This window comes from Grammomys surdaster, unplaced genomic scaffold (genome assembly GCF_004785775.1).
Source record: "Grammomys surdaster isolate TR1022 unplaced genomic scaffold, NIH_TR_1.0 60, whole genome shotgun sequence".
Lineage (NCBI taxonomy): Eukaryota > Metazoa > Chordata > Mammalia > Rodentia > Muridae > Grammomys > Grammomys surdaster.
In genome coordinates, this window is record NW_021604562.1 from 1,558,683 (window position 1) to 1,585,731 (window position 27,049).

General features: G+C 35.5%; 1 protein-coding gene across 2 annotated transcripts in view; it reads left to right on the forward strand.

The window, feature by feature from the left end:
• The window catches only part of Smarca1 (SWI/SNF related, matrix associated, actin dependent regulator of chromatin, subfamily a, member 1), a 73,999-nt gene extending 47,540 nt beyond the window's left edge, over positions 1-26,459 (forward strand). For both annotated transcript variants that reach the window (XM_028761197.1, XM_028761726.1), the window contains 6 exons: positions 6,288-6,410; positions 8,653-8,785; positions 11,473-11,591; positions 11,705-11,917; positions 24,692-24,802; positions 25,842-26,459. In XM_028761197.1, the coding sequence (XP_028617030.1) occupies positions 6,288-6,410; positions 8,653-8,785; positions 11,473-11,591; positions 11,705-11,917; positions 24,692-24,802; positions 25,842-25,913 (771 nt within the window). In that variant the 3' untranslated portion in view covers positions 25,914-26,459. The remainder of the gene's footprint in view (positions 1-6,287; positions 6,411-8,652; positions 8,786-11,472; positions 11,592-11,704; positions 11,918-24,691; positions 24,803-25,841) is intronic.
• The last annotated feature ends 590 nt before the right edge of the window (positions 26,460-27,049 follow it).

The window sequence follows — 27,049 nt, forward strand, 5'->3', positions numbered from 1 at the left end:
ATAGTAATAGTAATAGTAATAGTAATAGTAATAGTAATAGTAATAGTAATAGTAATAGTAATAGTAGTACTATTAGTAATAATGATAATAAAGAAATGACAGACTCACAGAGGTGGATGCTCGCAGCCAACCACTGGACTGAGCACAGGGTCCCCAATGGAGGAGTCAGGGAAAGGACTGAAGGAGCTGAAGGGATTTGAAACCCCATAGGAAGAACAACAATATCAACCAACCAGATCCCACAGAGCTCCCAGGGACTAAACCACCAACCAAAGAGTACACATGGAGGGACCCATGGCACCAGCTACATATGTAGCAGAGGATAGCCTTATCTGGCATCAATGGGAGGAGAGGCCCTTGGTCCTGTAAAGGCTCATGCCCCAGTGTAGGGGAATTCAAGGGTGGGGAGGCGGGAGTGGGTGGATGGGTGGGGGAACACCCTCATAGAAGCAGGGAGAGGAAGAATGGGATAGGAGGCTTCCGGAGGGGAAACTGGGAAAAAGGATAACATTTGAAATGTAAATAAATAGAATATCCAAAAAAATGAATAAATAAATAATTCTTTAAAAAAAGAGAGAGAATTTAGATTATAATGTCAGAGATAGACATTAACAGACACACTACAAAGCAGTGGTGTTATCCGTGCTTACAAAGGGTGGCTGTCAGGCAGTTTGGTAGGTATACAGAGTGGTGCAGAAGATGGAAGCATTGCTCCCTAGGGAAGAGTCACTGAAGCCAAGATTCATAAGATGATGGGATTGAACCTGTAAAGTGTAGGAGAGAAGAGATCAGGTCACCATATTCCTTGTGCCAAGCAGAGCCCTGCAGTGGGAAAGGGGAGGCAGTTTTCCAGAGATAGAGTGTGATCAGAGGTGGAGGTAGTTATAGGTCACAATTGAGCTGAAATTTAACTTCATGGTAAAGGAAACCTCTCAGATGCCTTTAAAGCAGAGATGTGGGTGAGTGGCAAAATGACACTGATCTAATCTTTCCTTGTGTTTCATAAGTTTCATGTTCTGTGTAACCATTAGCCTGGCATCCTCATTATAGGAACTACATCTTTATTTTACAAATGAGGAACTGAGGCATAGTAAACTTTTCTCAGAATTGTATGACTTCTAAGTGGCAAAGGCTGATTAGATTTACATTTTGCAGAATTATTTAAATTTGTGTGTGTGTGTGGCATGTGAGCATGTGCAGGTGCACACATACGTACTTCTTTGCATGCCATGCACAGGAAGTTAGAGGGTGACATTCTGGAGTTGTTTCTCTCTTCTCACCCTGTGGAATCCAGGAACTGAACTGATATTGTCAGGCTTCTGTGGCAAGAGCTCTTACATCCTAAGCCATCTCACTGACACTTGATTTCTATTTTCAAATTATACAGGCATAATATATAAGGTGATACAAGGCATAGTACATTTATTAGGGAAACCACACAGAAGACTGTTGAAATATGAAAATAAAAGATGCAGGTGAAACCTTGGGCTGCAGTTATGGCAGGCATTGTGGTGGCGATGACAGGAGAGCCGTTGCTCTGCTGTTCTCTTCCTAGCTTTGTGCTCTCTTTGGTTCCACCTTGGACTGCCACTGCATGTCTAAAGATTTGCTGGGAGTCTCATTTAGGAATACCTAGGCAAGGATGTAGAAGATAAATACCACATTCCAGTTGCTTAAACTTTCTGAACTTTGTCTCTCCCATTCTTTCCTAAGAACTATGGGTCTGAGCTCAGGTGGGTTATCTAATTGGAAGGGTCTCATGTTTGAGTTCAGAGATGGTTATCTAATTGGAAGGGTCTCATGTTTGAGTTCAGAGTACAGACAGACCAGCATGGCCTGTTAATCATCTACAGAGCTTCAAAGACAACATTATATGTATCTTCTCAAGAAATACTGAGGATTGGGGTGGAGAGATGGCTCAGCCAGTAACAGTCATTTGTTGCCAAGCCTAAGGACCTGAGTTTAACTTCTGGAGCTCACATGGTGGGAGGAGAGAAGTTACTCTCTCAAGTTGTCCTCTGACATCCACACACATGCTGTGGCATATGCTCACCCACACATAAACACACACAAAATAAATGCAAACCAAAAAATCAAAGATAACTATTTATTTAGTATTGATTTCTACCCTATGCATCTAGAAAACTCATCAAAGTTACAAAATCAATGAAGCAATAGTTTATTTTTTATGTGAGCAAAGCTGCTGTAGTGGAGTTACTTGATGCTTTCTATACACTGGTTCTCAAAAAACTCAAGTTCCTTTTCCATTTGATGTTTGTATTATAATCATTCAGGGGTGTCCAATCTTTTGTCATTTCAGCATGACCCTGTCATCTACAACGTTCACCCACAAGACCCATACAATTGAATTATAAAAAATAAACAAGAATCTTGTGTTTTAAATAGGTTTATGGTTTTATGTTAGACTGCATTCATAGCTCCCCTCAGCCACATATAGTACATAACCACAGGCTTGTGAATATGGGGTAAGAGGAAATAGGTATTGTCTATAGCTGAGCACACTGTAGCTAATGATGATGATTATTTTGAGTCTCCAAAGTGTTACCCTACAGTGATTGATAAAGGGCTAGCCAGGGGGGCTCGATGGCTTGCTTATGTTTTTGTTCTGAGACAGGGTCTCACTATGCAATGCTGGCTGGCCTGCAAATCTCTATTTAAATCACACTAGCCTCAAACTCACAGAATTCTGGCTGCTTCTGCCTTCCATTCCTGGGATTAAAGGCATATACCTGGAGGGCTCACTAGTTCTGAAGCAGTTGTTTATACATGTTCGTGAGAGCCTGCTTATTAGCTATTAGCATTTTTGTTTTCTACTGTCTCTCCTTCCACATTCAGTACACAGAGGCCACAGCAGTCCTGTGGTGACTTAAGATTTTCAGTTAAAAGGTTTCACTGGGGGTGGGAGGAGTAGTTGTTTGCTTTACTGTAATCACTTTGTGACTGGCGGGGTCAATTCTTCTCCACCCAAGCTTTGACCTGGCTGTAAGTGAGACATCTTCAGAGCCTTTCTTACTCTCTACAATGAAAGGAGTTGATAACTTAACTTGTACACTAAAGTGTTATCATTGGAAGAGGGTGACAATTGAAATTTTAATTGCAGAATAAAAAAGTCCAGGCTACCTGGAAGTTGTAGCTGATCTAAGAGCATGAGTGAAAAGTGGTTTTGCCATATTTAAAGCTGCACAAAGCTTCAGGACATTCCTGTGTCTATCTCCAAGAGATTTCTTTAGGGACAGATATAAACATTTGACAAATGGATGAGGTTCCATGCACTTTGTGAGCTTTGGTAATGTATCATTGTGGGCTGCCTGTTAAACTATGGGGAGCTGATTTCAGGCGACTGCTCTCATTTTCTGTGCTGCCACATTTAATTTAGCAATCCATATTTCTATAAAATCTTGCTGAACTCCTAAGCAGTATGTTTTTTTTTTTACTCTCTTGTGGAATCTAGTTCCTTTTCATTCATTTATTTATTTTGAGGGGATAGAGTCCACACCATTGTGTGGCCCCAGAGGTCAAAGGACAACTTGTGGGAGTCAGGTCTTTCCTTCCACCACCATCTGGGATACAGGGATTGCCGTTATCTGCTGAGCTATCCGGAATGACACTGCCCTCTCATCAGCCTCTACATTTCATGTTTGTTTTATGATTTTTGTATTTCTTTTGTCACCGTACTTCATTTCCAAGTTATAATGTCTCAGCAGTTCTCTGCCTCTGGTAGTGAAGGGGCCTTGAAGTTGGTACCAACAACTCAGCACAAAAGAGATTTATTTTACCTCAGAGGGTATAAGTTGGGTAGTGGGGTGCTGCCTCTGGATCTGGCAGAGACAGTAGCAGGTGTCTCTGCTGGAGTGGTTTTTAAGGAGAAAAGTGGGAGGTGGGAGGGGGGAGTCTCAGTTAGGATGAGTTCCTAAGTCCTGACTGGACATGTTAATGAGTGGACTCAAATGATGCATTTTGATGATAACTGGACCTTGATGTTTTGATAGCTGGACCTTGGTGACCAGCCTCAGGAATGAGTCAGGCATAAGCAAATAGGCAGATAAAGGAATGGACCTTGGTGGTTAAGTTTGGAATGTGAAAGGGTCTAAAAGCAGGAACCTAATAGTTTAGTAAGGGAGAGAGAAGGGAGGGGGCAGGGCAGGATCTGCCTGCACTATCTTGCATTGTGCTGGGCCTCTTAGAGAGCCCTTAAGGTAGCTTCTGTACTTTGCTTCATCTACTTGAAAGGACTGTAGTGAAAATAAGTAAAAAAAAAAAAAAAAAAGAAAAGAAAAGAAGTCATTTTGGTACTTCACTACCAAGATCAAAGCCCCTTGTGGAGTTTGGGACCCTCTGAGTCCATGTACTTAGCTGTTTTTTGTTTGTTCTTTTCTCAATATTAGTCTCAACACTTTTTCTAGTAATTGCAATAGAACCCAAAGTTTTACACTGCTCAGCATAACCCATGCTACTAGAACTCTGATGTATCCCCGTGCATTTCTGCTTCCATGCTTTTGCTTATATTGTGTCAGTCTAGAAAAGTCTTTGCTTCCCATCTCCCCAGAACTTTAGGGTTTAATCACTGTCTACTTCTTTCATTTCTTTGCTTTCTCCTTCTTCCTCTCCTTTTCTTTCCTTTTCCTTTCCTACCACTGCCTCCTCTCTTTTACTCTCCTCTCTTCTTTCCTCTCTCTCCCTCTGTCTGACTCCTGAGCTATTCTTCCTCAGCCTCCCAGCTGGTAAGGTAAGTGGATGTGTACTAGCAGAGTATTGTCCTTTCTCTTTTTGTGAGATAGCTCTTGTTGTGTAACCCACCTAATCTTGAACTCACAAAGTATACCAAGTTGGCCTCGAACTTAATCCTCCTACTTTGGTCTCCAAGTGCTAAGATCACAGTTGTGTGCCATCACATATGGTGAAACTAGGTCAAAAAATCACAGGAGGTTTGGGAATTTCTTGTGTCCAGTAAATCAATCCGTACTTATTTTAGTACTAATACATAATGATTTGATTATCTGGTACTGATGGTTACAAATGAATCTGCTTTTTAATATCCAGTATTTCTTTTTAAATACCTATTTGGTAAGTTTTTAATAAAAAAACCTATTGGGTATAACACTTTTAAAATGCTTACCTTTAAGTTATAGTGATACAATTTTAAATGCTATAAAATAAGTATAACAATGAGAAAAATGTCCTGTAATATATGCTATAATTTTATTGTGGTATGTCTATTTGACGTTTCTAGGGAATGAGTCATTTATATTACGTGTGCATTCCAAACAGTGAAGACTTACTGCCAGGCTTTTCATTTTTCATGTTTAATGGAATGCTATAAAATGTACTACACATGTTCCGTACCTGCTGTCTTAAATCATTGAGCTGCGTCGTGTCTCCAGATGTTTGTAGTACTGATAGGAGGCTTCAAGGCTGGCAACCAGATTTGTCCTTCCATACAAGGAATGCTGTCCAAATGCTGCTGAACTCCAGTGGACCACATGCACAGCCTAATGCACTGAGGCCTTCTGAGCTACTATTCTGAAATGCAGATAACTGCTGGATTCCTCAGAAATCTCAGCTTCTGTCCCCAGTGGTTCCGGTTCATGTTTTCCTCTCAGTTGTCAGTAGTTTTGCAGTTCTGTACTTTAAAGAGCACTATGATTATCTTTATTGGTCACTTCTAGCGCACAAGTTTTCTCCCATGAATGATGGCTCCATTACAGCTATTAGTGTGCTCTATCATACACTCCCTCTACGCACACTTCTTAAATTCTTCATAGCTTTGTACCCTTCTTTATATTGCTACTCTCTCTTATATGAAACACCCTGTCTTTATAACATCTATCAAGGAATAAAAGCACTCTATTGTTTTCATGACTTAAGATGGCCAGAACATTGGCTGTTATCTTTGGGTGCAATGCTGATGTATACCCTGCTTTATACTGCCAGGAGGCTTTAGACAATAAATACCAAAATGTGTGTTTATTCTATACAATGCCATATGATAAGGATGCATTTTGTTCCACAGCATAATGAGATGTAGACTACAATGTGGCATTCACTTATCAATAGGCTGTAATCCTCAAATATTATATACCCTGCAGTAGAAGAATGATTTTAATTAGGATAAACCATAGTGGTATAAATGTAGAGAAGGCTGTGTGCCATCTGCTTCTGAGGTTCCATTGTTTACTGTTGAGACAACTCTCCAGATTAATATGTGTATGTATACTTTTTCTGATTAACTTTTCTCATAGGTTTATTCATTTCTCTTTCAATCTTAGGTCCCTAGGAATCCTGAGGTCCCCAACCCAGCTATAGCTCAAAGAGAAGAGCAAAAAAAGATTGATGGCGCAGAACCCCTTACACCACAAGAGACCGAAGAGAAGGATAAACTTCTCACACAAGTAAACTATTTTAAGTGACTGAACTACTTTTAGTCAACCAGTAGACAAAAAGGATAAATAATGTCTGCTTTTAGTGTATACAGATGTCCTTCCTGATCTCACATACCCATAAACACACATTTATGACCATATACCTTTATTTTTTAGAAAATTTCCTTTGTAGAAGATGCTCTCTTGAAAATATTGGGTGAACATATACATGGAAAACAGAAGTGTCAATTATTAAAAATAAGACATGCTTTTACCAATTATAGTAATGTCAGTGAGTCCAGATTTGAATTTTATTAAATAATCATTCCCAACATTTACCTGAAAATTAAATTTTTTTGATCCCTAAAACTGTACTGCACACATTTTTCTTTGTTAATGAGAAATTCCTTTTGAAAGAAGTTAAGAGTTCTCAAGATAGAACACGAATACAATAATGAGAAATTTCTGAAGCATTTTAATGTGATCATCATGTAATTAAAAGCTAATATTAAAAAGGGAAGGTTTTCACCTTAAAGCTTTCAAGTAATTGTTGCTTTAAAATTTTTCTTATCATACTTCTGAAATGAGTTCTGGTAAGATAAACAAAATGTGAATTTATGACACTGTCTTAGCCAGCTAAATTTATTTCTTGAACAATTTTTGGAACAATGTGCGAGACACAGTAGTATGAAATTCTCCACTGTAATTGTTAGCTGATAGTTTGAAATGTTTTTCACAGAAAGGAAGGATTAATGCTTGAGGAGATATATATGTAAGTTGTAGAATGTGCTTTACAGTATCACACTGTGTCTTAGGAATATGAATTAATTAAAAGTAAAATAAGAGTTTCTTATATTTATATGTTGATATAGGCCCTTTTCTTTTAATATCACATAATTTTATTGAATGAATTTTGACAAAATACTTTCATAAGTTTTTGAACAAATGCCTGGAAGTCACCAAAATTTAATGTGAAATATAATTGCAGTTGGCAGAGTTTTAAAAACAATCACAGAATAAAATATTTAAATATTAATGTTTGCTTTTATTTTAATTTCAAAACTTATTTCCTGAGCACAAAAATAAAGTTGTGCCCTTTGAATGCTATACTGCTTATAATATATTCTGAATATACAGTATAATGTGAATATGTAATCTCAATTGAGATAATTAAGTTTATAATTAGAAGCATAATCAAGTTTTTTGTCTCTCAGAGTTGAATTTAAGCCATCTTTTTCTGATGCTACAAATTTAATGCTTAAGTTTTTTTAGACTTTCATGTTTCCCATGATGGCCTTGAATTCACTCTGTAGTTGAAGATGACCTTGAACTTCTGATCCTCCTGACTTCATAACCTGCCTGTTGGAAATACAAGCATGTGACGCCATGTCTGTTTTATGTGCTGCTCTCCATTGAACTCAGGGCTTTGCCCATTCTAGGCAAGGTTTCTGACAACTGACTTACAATACCATTGATGGAATAATAATTGCAAAGTAACCTAAAACACTTGTTGTAAAAGTTCAGATGCCTGAGTAATGTATTTACAGAGGTCCTATTTATGAATATAGTTTTTAAAAATCATGTTATTTTTTATTATTAAAAGAGGCGTGTGCATGTTTAGCATCTATAGAAAGGTCATAGGATAACTTTTGAGAATCAGATCTTTGCTTCAACAGTGGGATCTGGGGCTTGAACTCAAGTTTTAAGGCTGGTATGGCAAGCATACTGTTGTTTCTACTGTTGTTCCATCTTGCTGGTCCTTATGAACACAATTTTGAACAGAAATTATTTATTCTTTGTAGTCAGGAATGATGGAAAGAATGTCTTGCATTCTTCCTGGATTTTCTTTCAGTGTTCTTTCAATTCAACATCCACATCTCTTTCTCTTAATTTACAGGAGAACAGATTTGTGGGAAAAGTCATTGAAACACTGAGATATCAGAACTTAAGCGTTTACATAAGAATTTACATTAGAATTGTAGTTTAATGTTGTGGACATCTGGAAATATGGAATTAAGACCATGCAATGTCTTCGGATTATAAATCAAGTTAAAGTACTTGAAAAGTACATTTTCTTTAAAATAAAAAAGCAGTTATTTCTCTAACAACTCAAACTCAGCTTTTGATACCACATTAAAGAAATGAACTTTATAAAAGGGCACATGTTATGTATTTTAAACTGCTTTTCATGCTTCATTGTTCAGATATAAGTAGGATAGTAAGTGAATTTATTAATTTGCCTTACTGATGATGTTTAAATTTTTATCCGCAGGGTTTCACAAACTGGACTAAGCGAGATTTTAACCAGTTTATCAAAGCTAATGAGAAGTATGGGAGAGATGACATTGATAACATAGCTCGAGAGGTAGACGGCAAGTCCCCTGAGGAGGTCATGGAGTATTCAGGTTTGTATGTCACTTCAAACATGATACTTTTATTTTAAATGTATGCATGTCTCTTGAAAAAAAGATTCATGTATTTTTCTGTGTGCATTTGTGTCCACATGGACATAGCCCATGTATGTACAGGTGCCCGTGGAGAACAGAAGAAGGCATCAGATGCTCTGGAGCTGGAGTTACAGGTTGTGAGCTGTCTTATGTGGGTGCAAAGAACCAAATTTTGGTCCTCTAGAAGAGCAGCAAGTGCTCTTAATCACTGAGCCATCTCTCCAACCCCTGTTTCTTTGTCATTAATTTAGTTGCATCTTTGTTCAGAGATGTTAAAACTTTTGTGAATGAGATGTAAGCAAAGATATGATGTGATTGGCTAGGAGACAGACAATGAACATTGCCAAGTAAAGCGTTAATAAAAGTGGGCACTGCATGCCTTTTCTATTTTCTCATTTCTCTGGTTTGGTCTTTTTAAAGTCTTATCCTGAGGCTTCTGGTTTAGCAGTTTGAAATCGTCATTGTAGGTCATCTTTGAAGTAGAGAGTTCTTATCAGGCCCATTTAGAGACTCAACTGCCCTCAAGGAATTCAATCAGGTAGTGGCGGGCCCTATTAACTTAAGGCAATTTAGAATAGATCTAAAAAGATTTCTTGGCTAAATCTGTTCAGTGGTCCTTGATTCATTTCCCTCTCCTACTCAGCTGTGTCTTTAGCCTCAATCAGAATCAGAATAGCGGCTCAGAAGCATGTGGAGTTAATATTAATTCCTGTATCAGAGCATATCTAAACTGTCAGGCTTCAGGAAAGAAATCTTATTAAAATAGGTTAATCTATCTGTTTTCTATGTGTAGTTAAATTTCAAATAGGCTGACCTTTCAAATTTAGTCTGAATATCAGGTATTTATAATTGAGAGAATTTTCCATAAAAAAGGATGCAATATTAAAAAGTAGTTGTATGGTTTCCTTGTTTCCTCCTTGCCAGATATTTGAGATAACTACTGAAATTCTGTGTTTATTAGCAAAGAAAACAAAATAAAACATTAAAAAAACCCAGGAATAAATCGAAGCTTAATTGTCACTAGGTATAGCTTTTAGTTTATTTAGAGTACTAGTTAGCACTTAAAGAAAATAAGTTTTAATTAGAGAACACCTACCTACTCCATTTTCCCTTATGGAAATCTGAAAGGGAATTAATTTAGATGTTAATTTTGTCTAGACTCTATTTCACATAACATTGAATTCACAAACCTCTTTTTTTCTTGAACAGTAGCCTGACACTACTACTTATCTTACATAAAAACAATGAGTGCTTTTGGGGAAAAATAGATGGGAGAGATACATTTTCATGAAAGTTGAATAAAAAGAATGTAAAGGGACATTGCATGGGTGTGGGTCAAGCTCCAAGTTATAATAGTGTTCCTAAAAGATATCAGGTAGCCGGGCATGGAGATGCATGCCTTCGATCACAGTGTATTGGAGTCTGAGATAGGAGAATCATGAGGTTGATGGCAGACTAGTCTGTATAGCATGCGTGTGACTAGCCTGGGTATAGTGAGATCATGTTTTAAAAATATAAGGACTATGGTGTCATGGCAAGGGTCCTATGTTCCACTTACTGCTCTGTAATAAAGAAGGGAGGAATGAGAGAAAGAAAGTGGGAGAAAAAAAGAAAAATACATTGAGCAGGGTTTTAGTACAATGGTAGATGTTCCCTAAAAATTGTCTCTAAACCAAGCACCAGGAAATGAGTTTAAAGGGCACAAACAGTGAGATTTTCTGAAGAATTTTCTTATATCCTTAAGTTCTATGGAGCAAGCCCAGGGCCTTTAAGTCCAGGCAAGTGTTCTATGCTGGTTCTGCACACACTCCCAGCCTTTCTGAAGAATTTTCTTCAGATTCCAGGGAGATGGCAGGGCTGTTTAATTGTTGTTCATCAGATTGGAGATCATGTCAGATGCAGGGAGAATTGAGTGGGCTTATTTGATTGATTAGTAGGAGAAGAATTGCATGAAATTGGATGTTCATGAGTATATTGTGTCTTAATGTAAGAAGTTATGTGCATGAGTGTGTGTTTGTGTGTTTGTGTGTGTGTGTGTGTTGAATGAGTAACTGGGAGAATGCATAAATGAACATAAGTGCTTATACAAGCCATCAAGTACTAACCTACCTTTCTTGATATGTTCTGAAATGGAAGGATTTTAGAATGTAGATAATGTCCATTAGAAGGCCTTTCACTGAAGTCAAAATATGTGACATGTGCAGCAGATTATTTGGCTCATCAGTAAAATTTGGTTCAGTGACTCAGGGATTTGAATATCTTTCTGTATGTGTCCAGTTAAAATCTCTCATCTTTTAAGAAACTATAGCTGACTAGAAATATGAGGGTAGTGAATGATTGCAGATATAACCAACAGTTTCTGTAGAAATTGTCACTTCATAAGAAAAAGGTAATAAGTTTATTTTCATTTTTGTTTACTAGAAAGCTATATTTACATTTGTATGCATCTCACTTCTGTTTCACTTTCTGTTTTTGGTTTCCTTTGTATCATATTTAGGTAAAATGGTAACTTAGGACCATTTAATAACTGAACATGGTATATACACACAGATGACACCGTATCTTCCTGCTAATTCTGTATTCTGTAATTCCTCAAATTCATTTGCTTAAATGGTAGTAATTTAAAGTAACCTCTTTCTTTTCAGCTGTATTTTGGGAACGCTGCAATGAATTACAGGACATTGAGAAAATTATGGCTCAAATTGAACGTGGAGAAGCAAGAATTCAGCGAAGGATCAGTATTAAGAAGGCACTGGATGCTAAAGTAGTATATTCTATTTCAGTTTATTAGTAGATTATTTTATTTGCTGTAGTGATTATCTTTGACTTGTTATTGCATATTCCATTAAAAGAGCAATTTTTTGTTGAAACTTACAGATTGCAAGATACAAGGCTCCATTTCATCAGTTGCGTATTCAGTACGGAACCAGTAAAGGAAAGAACTATACTGAAGAAGAAGACAGATTCCTGATCTGTATGTTACACAAAATGGGCTTTGACAGAGAAAATGTATATGAAGAATTAAGACAGTGTGTACGGAATGCTCCTCAGTTTAGATTTGACTGGTTTATCAAGTCGAGAACTGCCATGGTATGTATTCCTTTTCTTGCTTCCTTATTTTGGAAAAGTACACATTTCAAAGTTTCTCTTTTACTCTGTCCCTCCAATTGTTAACATTTCGTTCCATTAGCTTTCTCTCACATCTTCTGCAATATATAGTTATATGCATATATGCACACAGTATAAATAATGTGCCTATCTTCAGAAATATCAAAACATCTATATTCAGAAACACACCTGCATTTTACATTAATAAATATTTATGTGATGTATTTATGTAAGTATATACATTTATGAACCATTTTAAAGTAAATTGCAGGCGACAAAATTGTTCATTGTAGAATCTACTTTAGCATATAGGATGATTTCTAACATCCTATGGGCTCCACCGCACATGCACAGACAATGGGTTCACTCATGTGCTAAAAATACACACACACACACACACACACACACACACACACACACACACACAAACACACTCATACACATGCTTGCACAGGCAAACACACATATGCTCTCCCCAACTCATGGAAAACAAAATGAGGAGGGGTGGAAAGATGTGTCACTGGTTAAGTGCTACTCTTCCAGAGGACCTAAATTCAGTTCCAAGTAGCTCACAACCACCTGTAATGCCAGCTTCAGGACTTCCAATGGCGTCTTCTGGTCTCTACATGAATTCATATACATGTGACACAGAAAGAAAGACAAATATATACAAATAATTATAAACCTTTTAAGTGAATAATAAAATGAAAGAGTATATACCTCATAAGTAGATCTTTCTACATAATAACTACAATCACATGCAAATATTTAGATTCATTCAATAATGCAAACTCCTGTAAACGGATTTTTTCCGGCAGTTCTCCAAATGTCTCCTTTTTTTGCAGCATGCCACCAGGAATACTGTGTCAGACTATCACATTACTTGTGATGCTAAATTTGGTTACTTGGTTTATGCTCTGATTCCCAAGGCTCACCACTTTTTATGGTACATTTTAGAGATGACTTGAGGATTTGTTTTCAGTGAAAAGATATTGTAGTCCAAGCTGGGTCTTCCTAAGAACACTATAAGAAAGTATAGTTCAATGAAAGTTACCTTATTTCTTGGCTCTATAGCTTTCCAGCATGAATTCTGTTCTTTCAAAATTCTATTGCTCCTGAACAGCATTGTTTATGATGACACTCAAATATATGTAGCTTATAAAAAAACCAAATAAACAAACAGATTTATTGACAGGTTCTCACTATGTAGCTCAGGCTGGATTAGAACTTGCTATGTAGCCTAGGCTGTCTTAGAGTTAAAATTCTTTCTACATTATCTTCCAAATCTTGGGATTACAGGCATTCCCACCATGCTCAGCGTCATGTGAAAACACTTTAAAGGTTGTCATTGAAGTTCTTTCATGAGCCAAGGTCATCAAAACAAAACTAGAGTTATATGGCCTAAAACTAAAAAGAGCACAAACCCAACAATCCCAACAGTATTTTTGTGACTAGTTGTAAAATGCCATCCATTTCTTAAGTTGTTCTCATAAATATTTTATTTTCTAAAAGTTCTTTCGGGTATGAAAAAGTGCTTCATGTTTTTTTCAATTCATTTTATGTCTTCAGTTCACACTGATGAATAAAAGAGAAAATATGAGTTTTTCTATTGAAGGCATTATTTTGGAAGAGGCTTTGCAATATTATTTGTTCAACCTTTAATACATACATCGTTACCATCAAACATATAGATGACTCAATTTTGGGAGAGTTAGCAAGTACTTCCTCTAAATCCAGGATCTGTGAGAACTTAGGCCAGTTGGAATACTGTCTTAGTTGAAATTTTCAGCAGCATTTAAGTGGTGTATTTATGTAAAAGGACATGGAGTGGTGTGTACATTACTACGATACAGGAGGATTGAAGAAAAAATGAAAAAGATAGGAATTAATCTGCAGCACGGAAGACCATGATTGGCCTTAGGGACAGAACAGTTGTCTGACAGGGTTCTTTGAATCATTGACGTAGATTATTGAAACAAAGGTAGAATTGCTTTTTAAAATCCTTTTTTTTTGAAATGAGATTTTATTTTGACTGTGAGTGAGTTTGTCATCTCATTCAGGGAATCATGAATATGCATAACAGACAACTCTTTTCAAAGCCACACATTTAGCTTACTAGCCACTTGTTTTTTTTTTTTTTTTAATGTAACGACATAATTTAGGGCAGCACCAATAATTTCTAAAAGAAAAATGCTTAACTGTGTTTTTCGAGAAATCACATTTTCAAAATACATGCCCTTTTATGTGACGAAACATTTATTGAATTCTGTGATATTTCAGTGATATTTTACTAATTTTTAAAAGGTTGGAAGCTTGATGTTAGGTCTAGTTTCTTCAGTTATTAAACTAAGGCAATAGGATGAAAGAGATTCAGGGGCAAGAAAAGACTTAGGCTGTTTGTAATGAGATGTTCCTAGAACTATATACCCTTCATACTCAGTTACATAGGGAAAAAAAAAAACTTCAGTATTTTAACAACCACTAGATGTCTCTGAACTCCCTTGTAAAGAATTTTAGTCTTCCTCCATCTTATTTTTTTTGAAACATTTACCTCCATGCTTTTGCTTTTTCTAGATATTTAAATTTTCAGAGCATATTTGCCGAAATGCAGATATTAACTATATAAGTAGTTACAAATGTGACCCTGTATTTTGTCTATTAAACTTGGAAATGCCTGTGTCCTTTATCACCATTTAGAAAATAGAATTTCTAATTTTTACAGACTCCATAAAAATATAATCATTTATTATATAATTCAATATGTTAATTTAAGGGCTTTTTAGGTAAAATCTTCTTTTATGCTAATATTTGATTATTTCCCTTCTACCTCGTGGACAATTTTTACTTATATTTCTGGAATTAGAGTATGTTATATATTTAAAATATGCATATACTTATATCACCTTTTAACATTATGTTAATATTCAAAGTTATAGCTGTAAAAAGGATTATTAATATTTGTAGATCATCTTCCTTCATTTTAAAAATAATTTTCTTTTTAATGAGTCATTTTCACAATCTAGGGAGAGAACCCACCCTCTTGAGAGAGGCAGCTGTGATTTCTGTAATAAAAAACATTGGAAAATTATTGAAAAATCTTATCTTCAAGATACAGGATGCACTTTGATTCGTTTTGTGACTATAGTTGTATTTAAATTAAAATCTTTCTAATGATTGAACTCGGCTTACTAAAAGATTCTTCATTCCCAGACACATCAACAAATAGTGTGAAATCTTTCTTAGAAAAAAATGTAAGAACCTTAATAGTTATATTTTATGTGCTAATCTCAAAGTACTGAATTCATGACATCTGACTTAACTAACACCTACAAAGTGCCTAAAGGAATGAATCCCCACTTTCAAATATGCCCCACTTTGAAAGGCTTTGGCGAAAGGTTTAAGATTTCAAAGCTCTTCTCTATTTAAAACTGCTGGCTGTACAAAAGAGAAAATAAGATTCACTTCCATCTCTCTGTGCTAAAAAGATCGTGAATTTTTCTCAGAGAAATTGTGTGGTCTTTAAGTAAGTAATCAGCCTCTATTGAACCCCATAAACAAGTAGGAAGCATATGCTGAACTCGGATTTTTAAGCTGAGAGCATATGAATTGCCTTCCACTCTCGTCCTGGCGCCGGGGGTTCCTAGAATAGGGCCTTAGTGTTTGGTTGTTCAAAAACTACCCCAAATAAAAGGCTGCTTATGAAATGAGCATGAAAGGAAATGGTAATATGCTGTATTTGTGTAAGGTGTCTTTTATAGGATGCTGACCTGTCTCCTTATCAACATTAGCTCATTAATTTTCTTGCCATCTCTGTTCATTTATTAGTGACTGATGGAACATAGCATGTTGAAAAGAATCTGAGACTTCTAAAGGACATAACACATTGGCCAGTTCAGTGGACAATGCACATGGGAAAAGAACCTAGTGCTTTAACCTTTCTTAGTTTCCTTCTAGGTAGTTAAAGAAGAAAAAGTAAAATTTAATTCTCAGAGATAAACATTCATTGATAAAATGTTTATTGTTTCCTCTATAGGATGGCTTTGATTCTTAATTTTAGTTAATTTTTTTTAACCTTTCAGTTGCTGAAGAACCTTTTTTTTTCTCTCTCGTCAGCCAGCTTAGGAAGCTGTATGTTGCTTTGCCCGTGGCCAAGAACATTGCAGTTGAAGCTGAGTATTAGTAATTAGTCATTACAATTACCCTGTCTTTTGTAGTAGTTTAAATGAGTTTTGGCGATAGCATCTCAGAGAATCACACACTGTTGAATACTGGGTAATAAAAATTTCATGTTATTAGTTTGTTTTCAAATCACAACTTTATTATTAATGAAATTGTGCCTTATTTAAAAGTAATAAAGTGACATTTCTCATTAGAACTGTAGGAGAAAAAACTACTTTCCAGAAATTATTGCTATAGCTTTTTATAAACTTGCTCCCCACTTTATATGGTTATCACAGTGGCTAGTAAATGTTAATTAGATTACTGGTTCTGCACAGAATACTTTTCTAAATATTCAATCTAGTCAGAAAGGATGTTTCTTTTTAGATATTTTAGAGGAATAAAAGGGAAATAGAAATTTCCTGGTAGTTCTATAATCACAGTGATGGTTTGTTGCTTAGGACTTTAGTATATTATGTTATTACTTAACTGCATTTAATATCTAGTGTTGATATTTTAAGAGACTGCATTCTTAATGAAATATAAGAAAGATTAACAATACACTGGCAAAATTGATAACCTATAAATGTTCTCATGGGTTCTTCTTTAGTATGGCATTAGATGTGACCTAAAAGTGGAAAGAAAGTTTTTAGGAGTTGGAGGGCAGAAAAAGGACGAGCAGATGGGGAAGAAGTGGAAGCAGAGAGAAAACAAAACAAATTTTGCTTAGAAAAACACAGTAAAACCTAATTCTTTGTAAAGACAAGTACATTTTAACATATAGGAACCTCTTTGTTTCCTTGCGTTTGAAAGACTAAAATGTTCCCTCTCTGTCTTAATTTTGAAAATGTCTTACAACAGAGAAGGTAGTGATTAACTTTACTATGTGGCAAAGGAATCAAAGAAATAGCTTCAATAGAAGAGATACCTTTTGTCAAGCAGTGGTGGTGCACGCCTTTAATCCCAGCACTTGGGAGGCAGAGGCAGGTGGATTTCTGAGTTCGAGGCCAGCTACAGAGTGAGTTCCAGGACAGCCAGGGCTACACAGAGAAACCCTGTCTTGAAAAACCAAAAAAAAAAAAAAAAAAAAAAAAGAAAGAAAGAAAAAGAAAAAAGAAAAGAAAAAAGAAAAAAAGAAGTACATTTCAATTTGTGGAAGCAGGATTATGCAAAAGGGATAAATAAGCCCAGTATATTCCAAAAGTAATTATGTAATTATGTATGGTGAAGTGGTAGAAGATGTTATAACCAGCAGCCAAGTGATGGAGAAAGCTGCTGCATTGAAGACTAGATTTGGATCCTTAGTGTATAGGAAGCAGTGGAGTCAATGACAGATTGTAGCAGAGCAATCAGGTTTATGTATTGTAAACACTGCTCTGTAGATGTTTGCTTCACTTACCAGTTATAGTAAAAATTCTCAAATTTATTTCTACCTCATTTCCTATCTTGTTTTGCTCCCTTTGACAAATGTACCACTATCTGTCCTTGAGTCATTTTTTTCTATCAGTTTTAACCTTGAAGTGACACTGATTTTATTCAAGGAGATCAGCATAGAATCTTACCCAGAGTACACATTAGGTCAATAAACTAACACAGAGTATTTGGGCTTCAGTTTGTCTCAACCCCTGCAATTGAACAAGCTTTGGATGGAATCTGAGGAGTTGTACTAATATGCTACAGTTTATTTCTGCCCCTGTGTCCTGCTAGACTTTTGACTGTAAGTCCTGTAGCTTTTATTTATTGGCATGTTTATGTATCACTTGCAAACAACATTTGTGTCTACACATGTAGCTACAGTGTTTCATTTGCAATCCTAAACTATTTGGACAAATAGAAATACAATCAGTGGACTAAACAGGGATCATTTTGGGTATTTACTTCACTGCATCATTAGGTGGACCATGATAACACATTTCATGAAGTAACAATGCTTTTAAGTGACAGTACTTACATAAAAGCATCCCACCATTCAAACCTTATTTGGAAAATGTAGGCTACCTTTATTTGAACATGAATTTCCATCCAGCTGCCAATATTGTTGGGCTATGAATGTCTAGTGTATGCTGCTGTTGTTTTTTGTTAGTATTATAGAGGTTCAAAAGTGTTTTCAAATCTGGGAAATATATTGCAGGATTTGCAGATGAAGATATTTATTTTAAATAAATAGGTTTTTTGGGGGGTAATATATAGGGAGTACATAAAATAACAAAGGAGAAAATATGCCTGTTTTGTTATACTGAGAATTCTAGAACAAAATTCTGACCTTACAGAATTTCATGTACAAATTTAGAGACATACATGTGGAGTGTAGTTGTTTTCTTTATTTTACTTTTTTTGGTTCGTTGCTCATTCATTTTTGCTTTCAACCCTAACAGACAAACTGGATCTCACTACTTGTTTCATATGGCATATATGCTAAGAATTAGTTTTACACTTTTATAAATAAATCAAAACAATGTTTTGACATATGAAAATTATAATACAAAATTCCAGGATTACTATTTGTACTTAAGAATTTATTTGAACACGGGTACTGCTCAGTTTCACATTTTCAGTGACTAGTTACATGTTACAATGGAAGAGATGAATAGTGTGACAGAGACTGTATCTCTTACAAAATTAAAAATATTTGCCATCAATTCTAGTCGCCAAGGCAGTAACTCAAGGCATGAACCTGGAGATAGGAACTGAAACACATACCATGGACGAACACTGTTTATTGACTTGGTTATTGTCGGGTTTTCAGCTGCTTTATAGTATAACCCAGGACCACATGCCCAGGCACTCCCCTATGGCAGAGGTTCTTAATCTTCCTAATGCAGTTTAATACAGATTCTCATGTATAAATTTATTTTTGTTGCTATTTCATAACTGTAATTTTGCTACTGTTATGAATTTTAATGTAAATATCTGGTATCTGATACACAACCACCAAATGGGTCATGACCCTCAAGTTGAGAACTGCTGCCCTACAGTGTTCTGGGTCTTTTCATGTCAATTTTTAATCAAGAAAATGTCCTGCAGACATGCCTACAGACAATCTGAAGGCATTTCCTTAGTTGAGGTTCCTCTTCCCAAATAACTACAGTTTGTGTCTAATTGACAAAAAAAAAATCACCAGGATACCACTCTTCTTTTTGTTCCCAATTCCCAATTCAAGTTTTGTAAAAAACAGGCAGTAATACCATGTTATACTGCCTTGGAATTTTCTTTACAGATAAATTAGTCCATTAATTAACCTTTACTGATAGTTTTTTTGGGGAAAGAACAAAGTGTATGTAAGGTCTTTACCATGTATAATACATGACATCTATTCCAAGTTTTAATAGAATCCTCATTTCCATCTGAAACCCACGAGCACAATCTTTATTGTCTCTGTGCTTTTACCGGCACTCTGTTCTTTGTGACTACCAGCAGAATCATTCATTAACCTCTCCTTATAGCATTCTTTTCTACCCAACTTCTTTCAATGTTTCCAAATTCCACCAATAAGTTGTCTCTAAAGGTGTCTGAGGCACATCACCAGGTAGTCACAGCATGACTGCATTTTTCAGTTATACTTTTCATTGTGATAATAAATGCATGAGAAAAACAAGGAAGGAAACACACACACACGTATATGTATATGCATATGCATATACATATTCAGAGGTTTCATCCCATTAAGGTAGGGATGGTGTCGTGGAGCAGAGAGATAGTATCTGCTTTATTATGACCGGAAGCAGAGATAGAGATAATGCCTGCCTTAGTGGATATCTCATATGCAATCACTAAAGGGGTCAAGACCCTCAAGTTGAGAACTGCTGTCCTACAGTGTGCTGAGCCTTTTCATGTTGATTATTAATCAAGAAAATATCCTGCAGATTTTCCCTCTCCACATTTCATTCCATCTAGATCCCCAGCGTATGGAATAGTTGTACACACATTCAGGTCAGGTTTTCCTGTTTAATCCTCTCTAAAAATACCCTCAAAGGCAGATGGAGGGCTGTGCTCTACCAATCTGCGAGCGTCTCAACTCCATCAAGTTGACAGACAAGATTAACCATCACGAGTAGATTTATGTGTTATGCATCTTCCAAGAAACGTTTTACAAGAAACACGGGTAAAGAGAGGATATTTACTCTAAACATGGGGTATTCATGGGTACAGATGATTCTGGTTGAGGGAACTGTCTTGATACACAGGATTGTTAGGCAGAGAGGAAATTGGCTTGTTCTGTTTGACTATACAGGTTAGATATGGAACCAGTTGTTAAGATATCATAAGGTAATAAATAGCAGTGTTGCAGAAGGAAAGGTGTTTGAGTTGTCAGAGTTGAAATAGCCAGGTTTAGAGGGTAGCAAGTACTGTGACATTGGATGGAATCAGATAGAAGGCCAGGCTGCATGACTTATTAGCAAGATCTAGTATTGAGGATTCCTGTATCAACTTGAATAATTTTTAATGTTAACCTGTTCCTAATTTTGAGTCTGAGATTTTTATGAAGTGCTAACCTGTATAAAGGAGTTTCTGAACACAAAATACACATTGCTTGTGTCTCCCATCCGGCTCAAAATTTGTCACAGAGCTCCCTTTGTCAGTGAAATTATGTATAAACCTTTAATTCTTTTTTCCCTGAGCCATATATAACTTAGCTTTAGCCATTGCTATTACTTTGTGTATGATTCGCCAAGTTGGCTTCTACTAAGTATTACTTCAGAACCAGAAAAATATTTTGTGCCAGAAAAATAGATTTGGGGCATGCTGACATTGAATCTTGCCACAGAGACTTCCAATCTACATTAGAATGCTAACAGCTTTGACAAGTTTGTTTCCCTCTTTGAGTTTCCTACACGTGTGAACACAGAATTCTTAAACCATTTCCCACAGCTTCCAACCCAGCAGAACAGTTTTTCAATTTGTCGTTTTTTATTGTCTTCTGTCGCCCTTAATTGCTTTGGCATCTCTTTTCTGACTCCCCTGTGTTATTTTTCCTTCTTCCAAATTCATTCCTAAATCAAGAGTGGGGAATTGGTGAAAGAGATAATTAGACTACAGAATTATAGAAGTTGTTTGACATTCCATGAACCATTCCCTTAACCTCAGAAAAATAGGAAGACAAGAAACAGAGAAGCCGAAGAGAACAAAAGTGCTTGTCCTTTCTTTGTTGTCTTTCTGAAGAGGGTTTTTATTTTATTTTATTTTTTGGTTTTGGTTTTGGTTTGAAGTAGTTAGTGACAGATTCAAAGGAATCATGGCGAAAATTTATTTGTGTAGTCTATTTTGAATCATTTTGAAGTATCCTATCTCCTTACATAAAAGACTGTCTGAAAGTATTAGTATTTGTCCCTGAATCATTATATGAACCATGAATATGTATCTAGAGATATCTGCAGTCACAGGCAACTATTACTTATTGAGAATAATAATAGCCAGAGGTTATAGCTTAATGATTCAAGACTCAGCTTTTTATAAAGAACCTATGTAGTCTCCCTAGAAACCAAGTATCAGATCTCATCAGGGTCAACTTAGCCCTTTTTATAATAGATAAATTGAATAACATGCTGTTTAATTTGTATGTGTATGTATTATTCAATTAAACTGTGATGAATATTTGGTCTGCATATTCAATGTATCATTACTTTGGTAAGTAATCAAAATTATAGTGTCACTGTTATCAGTTTATCTAATCTTGGGTAATTATGAATATCTAAGAAACTTGAAAATTTTGATGTTGCAATGCAAAGATTGCTTTTGTTTTTAATTGGAAAACACAAGTTTGTTAATGTGTAATATCTTTCTGGCTAGTCTCTCTTGTTTTTTGTTTCTTTTGGGGCTTGAATTAGACTAGAAAAATGTTTGTTAGTTGATAATATATTCATTTTCAACATTTCCTGTGTTGTGTGGCAGTTTTCTGGATCTTATTTAGAAAGATAAAGCTGTTTTAAAAGTATTTTTTTGCCATTTCTTACAACTATATAAATTTCCTTTTTTCCCCAAGACCTAAATGATCATTTTAGAAAAGTTGGGGATATAGATGCGAGTTGCTGTGGCAAAAGGGTCTTTAGAACTTTGGTGTAAACACATCCTCTACAGAATAAACAGACCCAATTGTTTAAAGAAAATTTTACTGATGATCCTACTTTGAGAGCTAGCTAGTGTCAGCTACTAGTTAGTGTTCTTTCAGCTACTTCCAGTGTCTACATTTTTATTACCAATCACCAAAAATTTGTTTCAAGAGCTAGAACAGTAATTTTCTTGCTATCAGTGTTCTAAATTCTTTCTTGAAATATTTTATGTATCTTCTTATTATAGTAAGTGTCTAAGAATTGGATTCTTAAGTCACAAGATGTCAAATTTTAGAAATATTTCTTTGCTATTTGTAATTCATTTTCTTGAAGGGTAGTGTATCAGTTTGCTGCTCAATGCTGTAACAAAGAACCACAGACTTGATGGGGTAGGCAATACTTCTTTTTTGTTGTCTTGTTCTGGAGACTAGAATCCAGGATTAAGGTGCCAACAAGGGTAATCTATTGGGTAGATGGCCACCTTTTACACATGATGCAAAGGTGATGGGAAGGTTAGTACCTTACCCCTCTGGACTCATTTAACCTTAACTAATCCTGTAAATGATGCTTCTCTAAATATAGTCAGAAGATGGCATTCGACCTCATGGATCTCCTAAATATGACAGTGAGCACTTTAACTGTTTAATTTTTGGGAGAAAATTTAGTCTATAACAAGTAACATTATCATTCAACATCAGCGAGTGGAAGTTCTCATTTACATCTTGTTGCAACCAAGTGCACATACTGCACTCATGTGTGTACAAAGCATGGGTACATCACTACTAATGTGATAGATATGGCGTTGTTTTGCTACCCATTTCTTTGTGCCTTGGTTTCAGAAAACAAATTGTGTGTGTGTGTGTGTGCACACTTATGTACATGCACATGCACGTGTATATTGCTAGACATATTGCACAAGTGCTTTATCACTGAACCACATCCTCAGCTCTTGAAACTTAAAAAAAAATATTGTACCAGGCATGGCAAGATGACTCAGTGTGTAAGAACATGGTGGTCCACAACTGTCTATAACTCAAGTTCCAATGGATGTGATGCTTTCTTCTGGCCTCTGTGCATACCAGGTACACATGTGGTGCCCAGACATGCATGCATGAAAACACTCATAGGTATAAATTAAAAATAGATCCTTAAAAATTCTTTGAAAGTTTTCTGAGTTTTCTATTCTTATACTTTGATCATTTTTATTTTTCTTGAGTTTGTTCTTAATTGCTAGAAAAAATATTTTTTGATTTCAGTGCTTTGTGTCTTGTCAGGCATTTTCTTCTTATACAGAAAAGGAATCACATATTTAAACATTATTGATCCTTTAGTATTAATTCGTTATTTACCTTTAAACCCAGCAAAGTGTACAGGGCTAATAATAAATGAGTTTCCATATTAATGAATCATATCTTTGATGCTCACCATACATTCATAAAGTCTGTTTATAGTTTGGATGCATTGATTGCTGGCAGTAAAATATAGTACTGGCAAGGTTAATGCAAAAATCTTTTCAGATAGTATTTATTCTGAATTAGCAAGTTCATCCCTGATTCCCAGAACTCAAATCCCATAAGATGTATACTAAGACTTCTGTTGGCAAAGTAGCTTTGAGAATGGCTGCATCTTACAGTGATCATCAGAGACTGAAAGGTTCCATAAAGCCCTGTAATAAAGAAATCTGTTTTGGCAAACCACAACCAATCAAAATATAGAGTTGTAGAGCTCAGTCCCAATGGATACAAGTTGAGTAGCTATAGTGTAATATTGCAATAGGAAAATTCATTATTAGTATAATCCACAGAACTTGTTGAGATATCATTTGTACAGGCATTGTGTGTGTGTATGTGTGTGTGTGTGTGTGTGTGTGTGTATCTTCATGGAATGTTACCATTTGTAGACATATGGGAGCCATTGTTTTCCACAAGTCAGTTGCTAGAGGTACTAGCAATATACATTCTTCTATTCTTAGCATTGAACAGCCATTGTTCTGTTTGATTCTCTAATTCTATCCTTTAATGGTGTGTAACCAGGCATAGTGGCCCATACCTGTTATCACAGCATCTGGGAAGCCAAGGCAGGAGGATTTGCTGAGCATTTAAAGCCAGCCTGACCACATAGTGAGTTCTAGTTTAGCATAGACTAAAGAGTGACACCATACCACAAAATCATGTTATATAAATGGGAGCATAGTAGACATTGCCTTTGTGATTGGACTTTTCAGTCAGCATAATTCTCTGGACTCCATGATGTTTTAATGTATAAATAGTTCCTTCCAATTTATTGTTGAGTAGTGTTTCATGGTAAAACAGACCATCTTGTTTAACTTGTCATCTATCGAATGACACAGCCCATCTCTGTCTTATTGGGACCTATTAATATCCAATAGGAACGGTGTCCTAAAGAATACTGGTTTGATGGTAGGACAGAGATAAAATACAAAATTTGGAGAGTTTCTTCTACAGAAATGATACAGTTAAAGAAGTATCTTATATTAAAAGATCTTAAAAGGATACGTTTTAGAAATTAAGTTCTTTATTATTTCATTTAGGAATTTCAGAGACGTTGTAATACTTTGATTTCATTGATTGAAAAAGAAAATATGGAAATTGAGGAAAGAGAGAGAGCAGAAAAGAAGAAACGGGCAACTAAAACTCCAATGGTAAAATTTTCAGCATTTTCCTAACTTTTAGGTAGATCTCTTTTTTTTTACATAATTACAAATGTTTATACTATGTTTAATGCTGGGTTTTATGAAATGCTAATTTGTTTAAGATTGAAGAATTACATCATAAATGTACTTTTTTGTTTGAAGAACACGTGGTTAGGAATTCCCTTGTTACGAGACTCAGTATTTAATAAATTCCTCACAAATTTTAAGCAGAGACATAATGCAAGTGAGATCTTATGAATTGAGACTAGGTCGATGTGGGGGCAGCAAAAGGTTAGAGTAGGGATGGGATGGTGAAGATTGAAACCTGGAGTTCTGAGTTGATCAAATAAGTTGCTTGATCTTTGTAGAACTGTGTATACAAATGGGAACCCTGAGCAGACAAGATAGCCTGTTTTGGCAATGAGTTAACTGCTGGATAAACATGCGATTTTAATCCTGTTGGGTTGCTGTGTATATCAATGATTCAAAGTATTTTGTTTGAGTGTGTTAAGTAGTTCACCATATTTCATCAAATCTAAGATGCTTTCTGTTGTAAGATACAACATTTTTTGTGCCACTAAGTGATATGATGCCAAGTATCATCTGTTATCAGTTGTAAGATACATCGTGATGTCAGAGATGCTAATGGGGAAAAGAAAAATGCATCATAGAAGATATGAAATATGGTGTGTTAACATTTATCTTAATGTTATAAAATAACACTCATAAATAAAAATTCCCCAGAATCTTTAAATATTAAGTAGTTCTTTAAGATAAAAGTACATTTATAAGCCATGTGTAAGTAGATACTTGATGACTATTTTTGATGGATATTTTATGTCTTTTCATAAAAAGAAACACCTTTAAAAGTTATTTTACATTGGGTTATATAGTTTGTTGGGCTATATAGAGCATTAATTGTGAGTCTAACATTGAAGTGAATATTCATGTTAAAATTTTTAATGCATTTACATCCTAGATTTAACATTGTTGGGCCATTTAAAAGTGTGCATATTGGAGCAGAACATTAAATCTGTTTCCATTTTAGTCACAGAAAAGAAAAGCAGAGTCAGCTACTGAGAGCTCTGGAAAGAAGGATGTCAAGAAGGTGAAATCATAAAGCCTAGAAATAAAGATTTAAATGGGAAACTGCTATTTTCTTGTTCCCATCTTCAAATGCTAATTACCAGTTCCAGTGTATTCATGGTACTCTAAGGAAAAAAAAAAGAAATACTCTTTGGTTTTGATTTCTTGCATATTTTATATATTTTACAATGCTTTCTACCTGAAATGTGTAGCTTTCTATTTTATGCATTCTAGTATTTTGTGTACTGTATTTTGTGCATTTCATGTCTTCATCAAATTCCTCTCAGTCCTTGTTTTTTTTGAAGCTTGTGCTGAGGTTTTAGCTTTTCTATGTTTTATATGCCGCTGCTTTGAAAGAGAACCTAGATTCTATAGCTGTATTATTGTTGTTTCAGACTTTAAATTTATATGGCTGTGGAAAAATGAATTAAAATGATTTGAGGAGAAAGACTTTTTCACTTCTTTGTTGCTTTCTTTTCTATTGAGTCTGGGCTTGTGGTGTGTGTTACTGCATACTGTGATTAGCATAATAATTGTTTCTTTGAGGTCATCTAAATACTTTTTTCCCAAGAAAATAAAGGGTGAGAAAAGAAAAAAAATCTTGAAAATAAACCCTAAAATTTGATACTGTGCTTGCTGTCAGTATGCGTTACATTTAAATTATTCTCTAAATATTCAAGTGGGAAAATATAATAAAGGACTGTCTATAAGAAATGTAATTATTTCCTGTTTTTTGTACAGTAGAAAGCTATTGTGTTTACTGAATTGTATTGCTTGCTACTATGTATTTTGGGTAAAAGGTAAAACTTTGCTTGCTGATTAGTTCATGATCGTCTATCCCAAAGAGCCAATGCAGAGGACTCTAGGTGTAACATATAGAGCTTGTTACAACTAAATTATAAGATGACAACATATGGGCTATGCACTGCAGAAGAAGGGAAGCTGTTTTCATTAGGGTTACATTCATGTTCACATAGAAAGCTCAGAGCATCAGGGGTTTTAAAAACCAATAATTTGTTTCTTGTTCACACTGCAAATCCCATTCAGGTCAGAAGAATGGGATGGGAAGGAATGTGCTTCACACAGTCACTCAAGAGTCTACACTGAACTGAAGTTCTGCTGTTTTATAGTTTATCCATCTGGGACACACAATCTTTTCATCTGTCACTG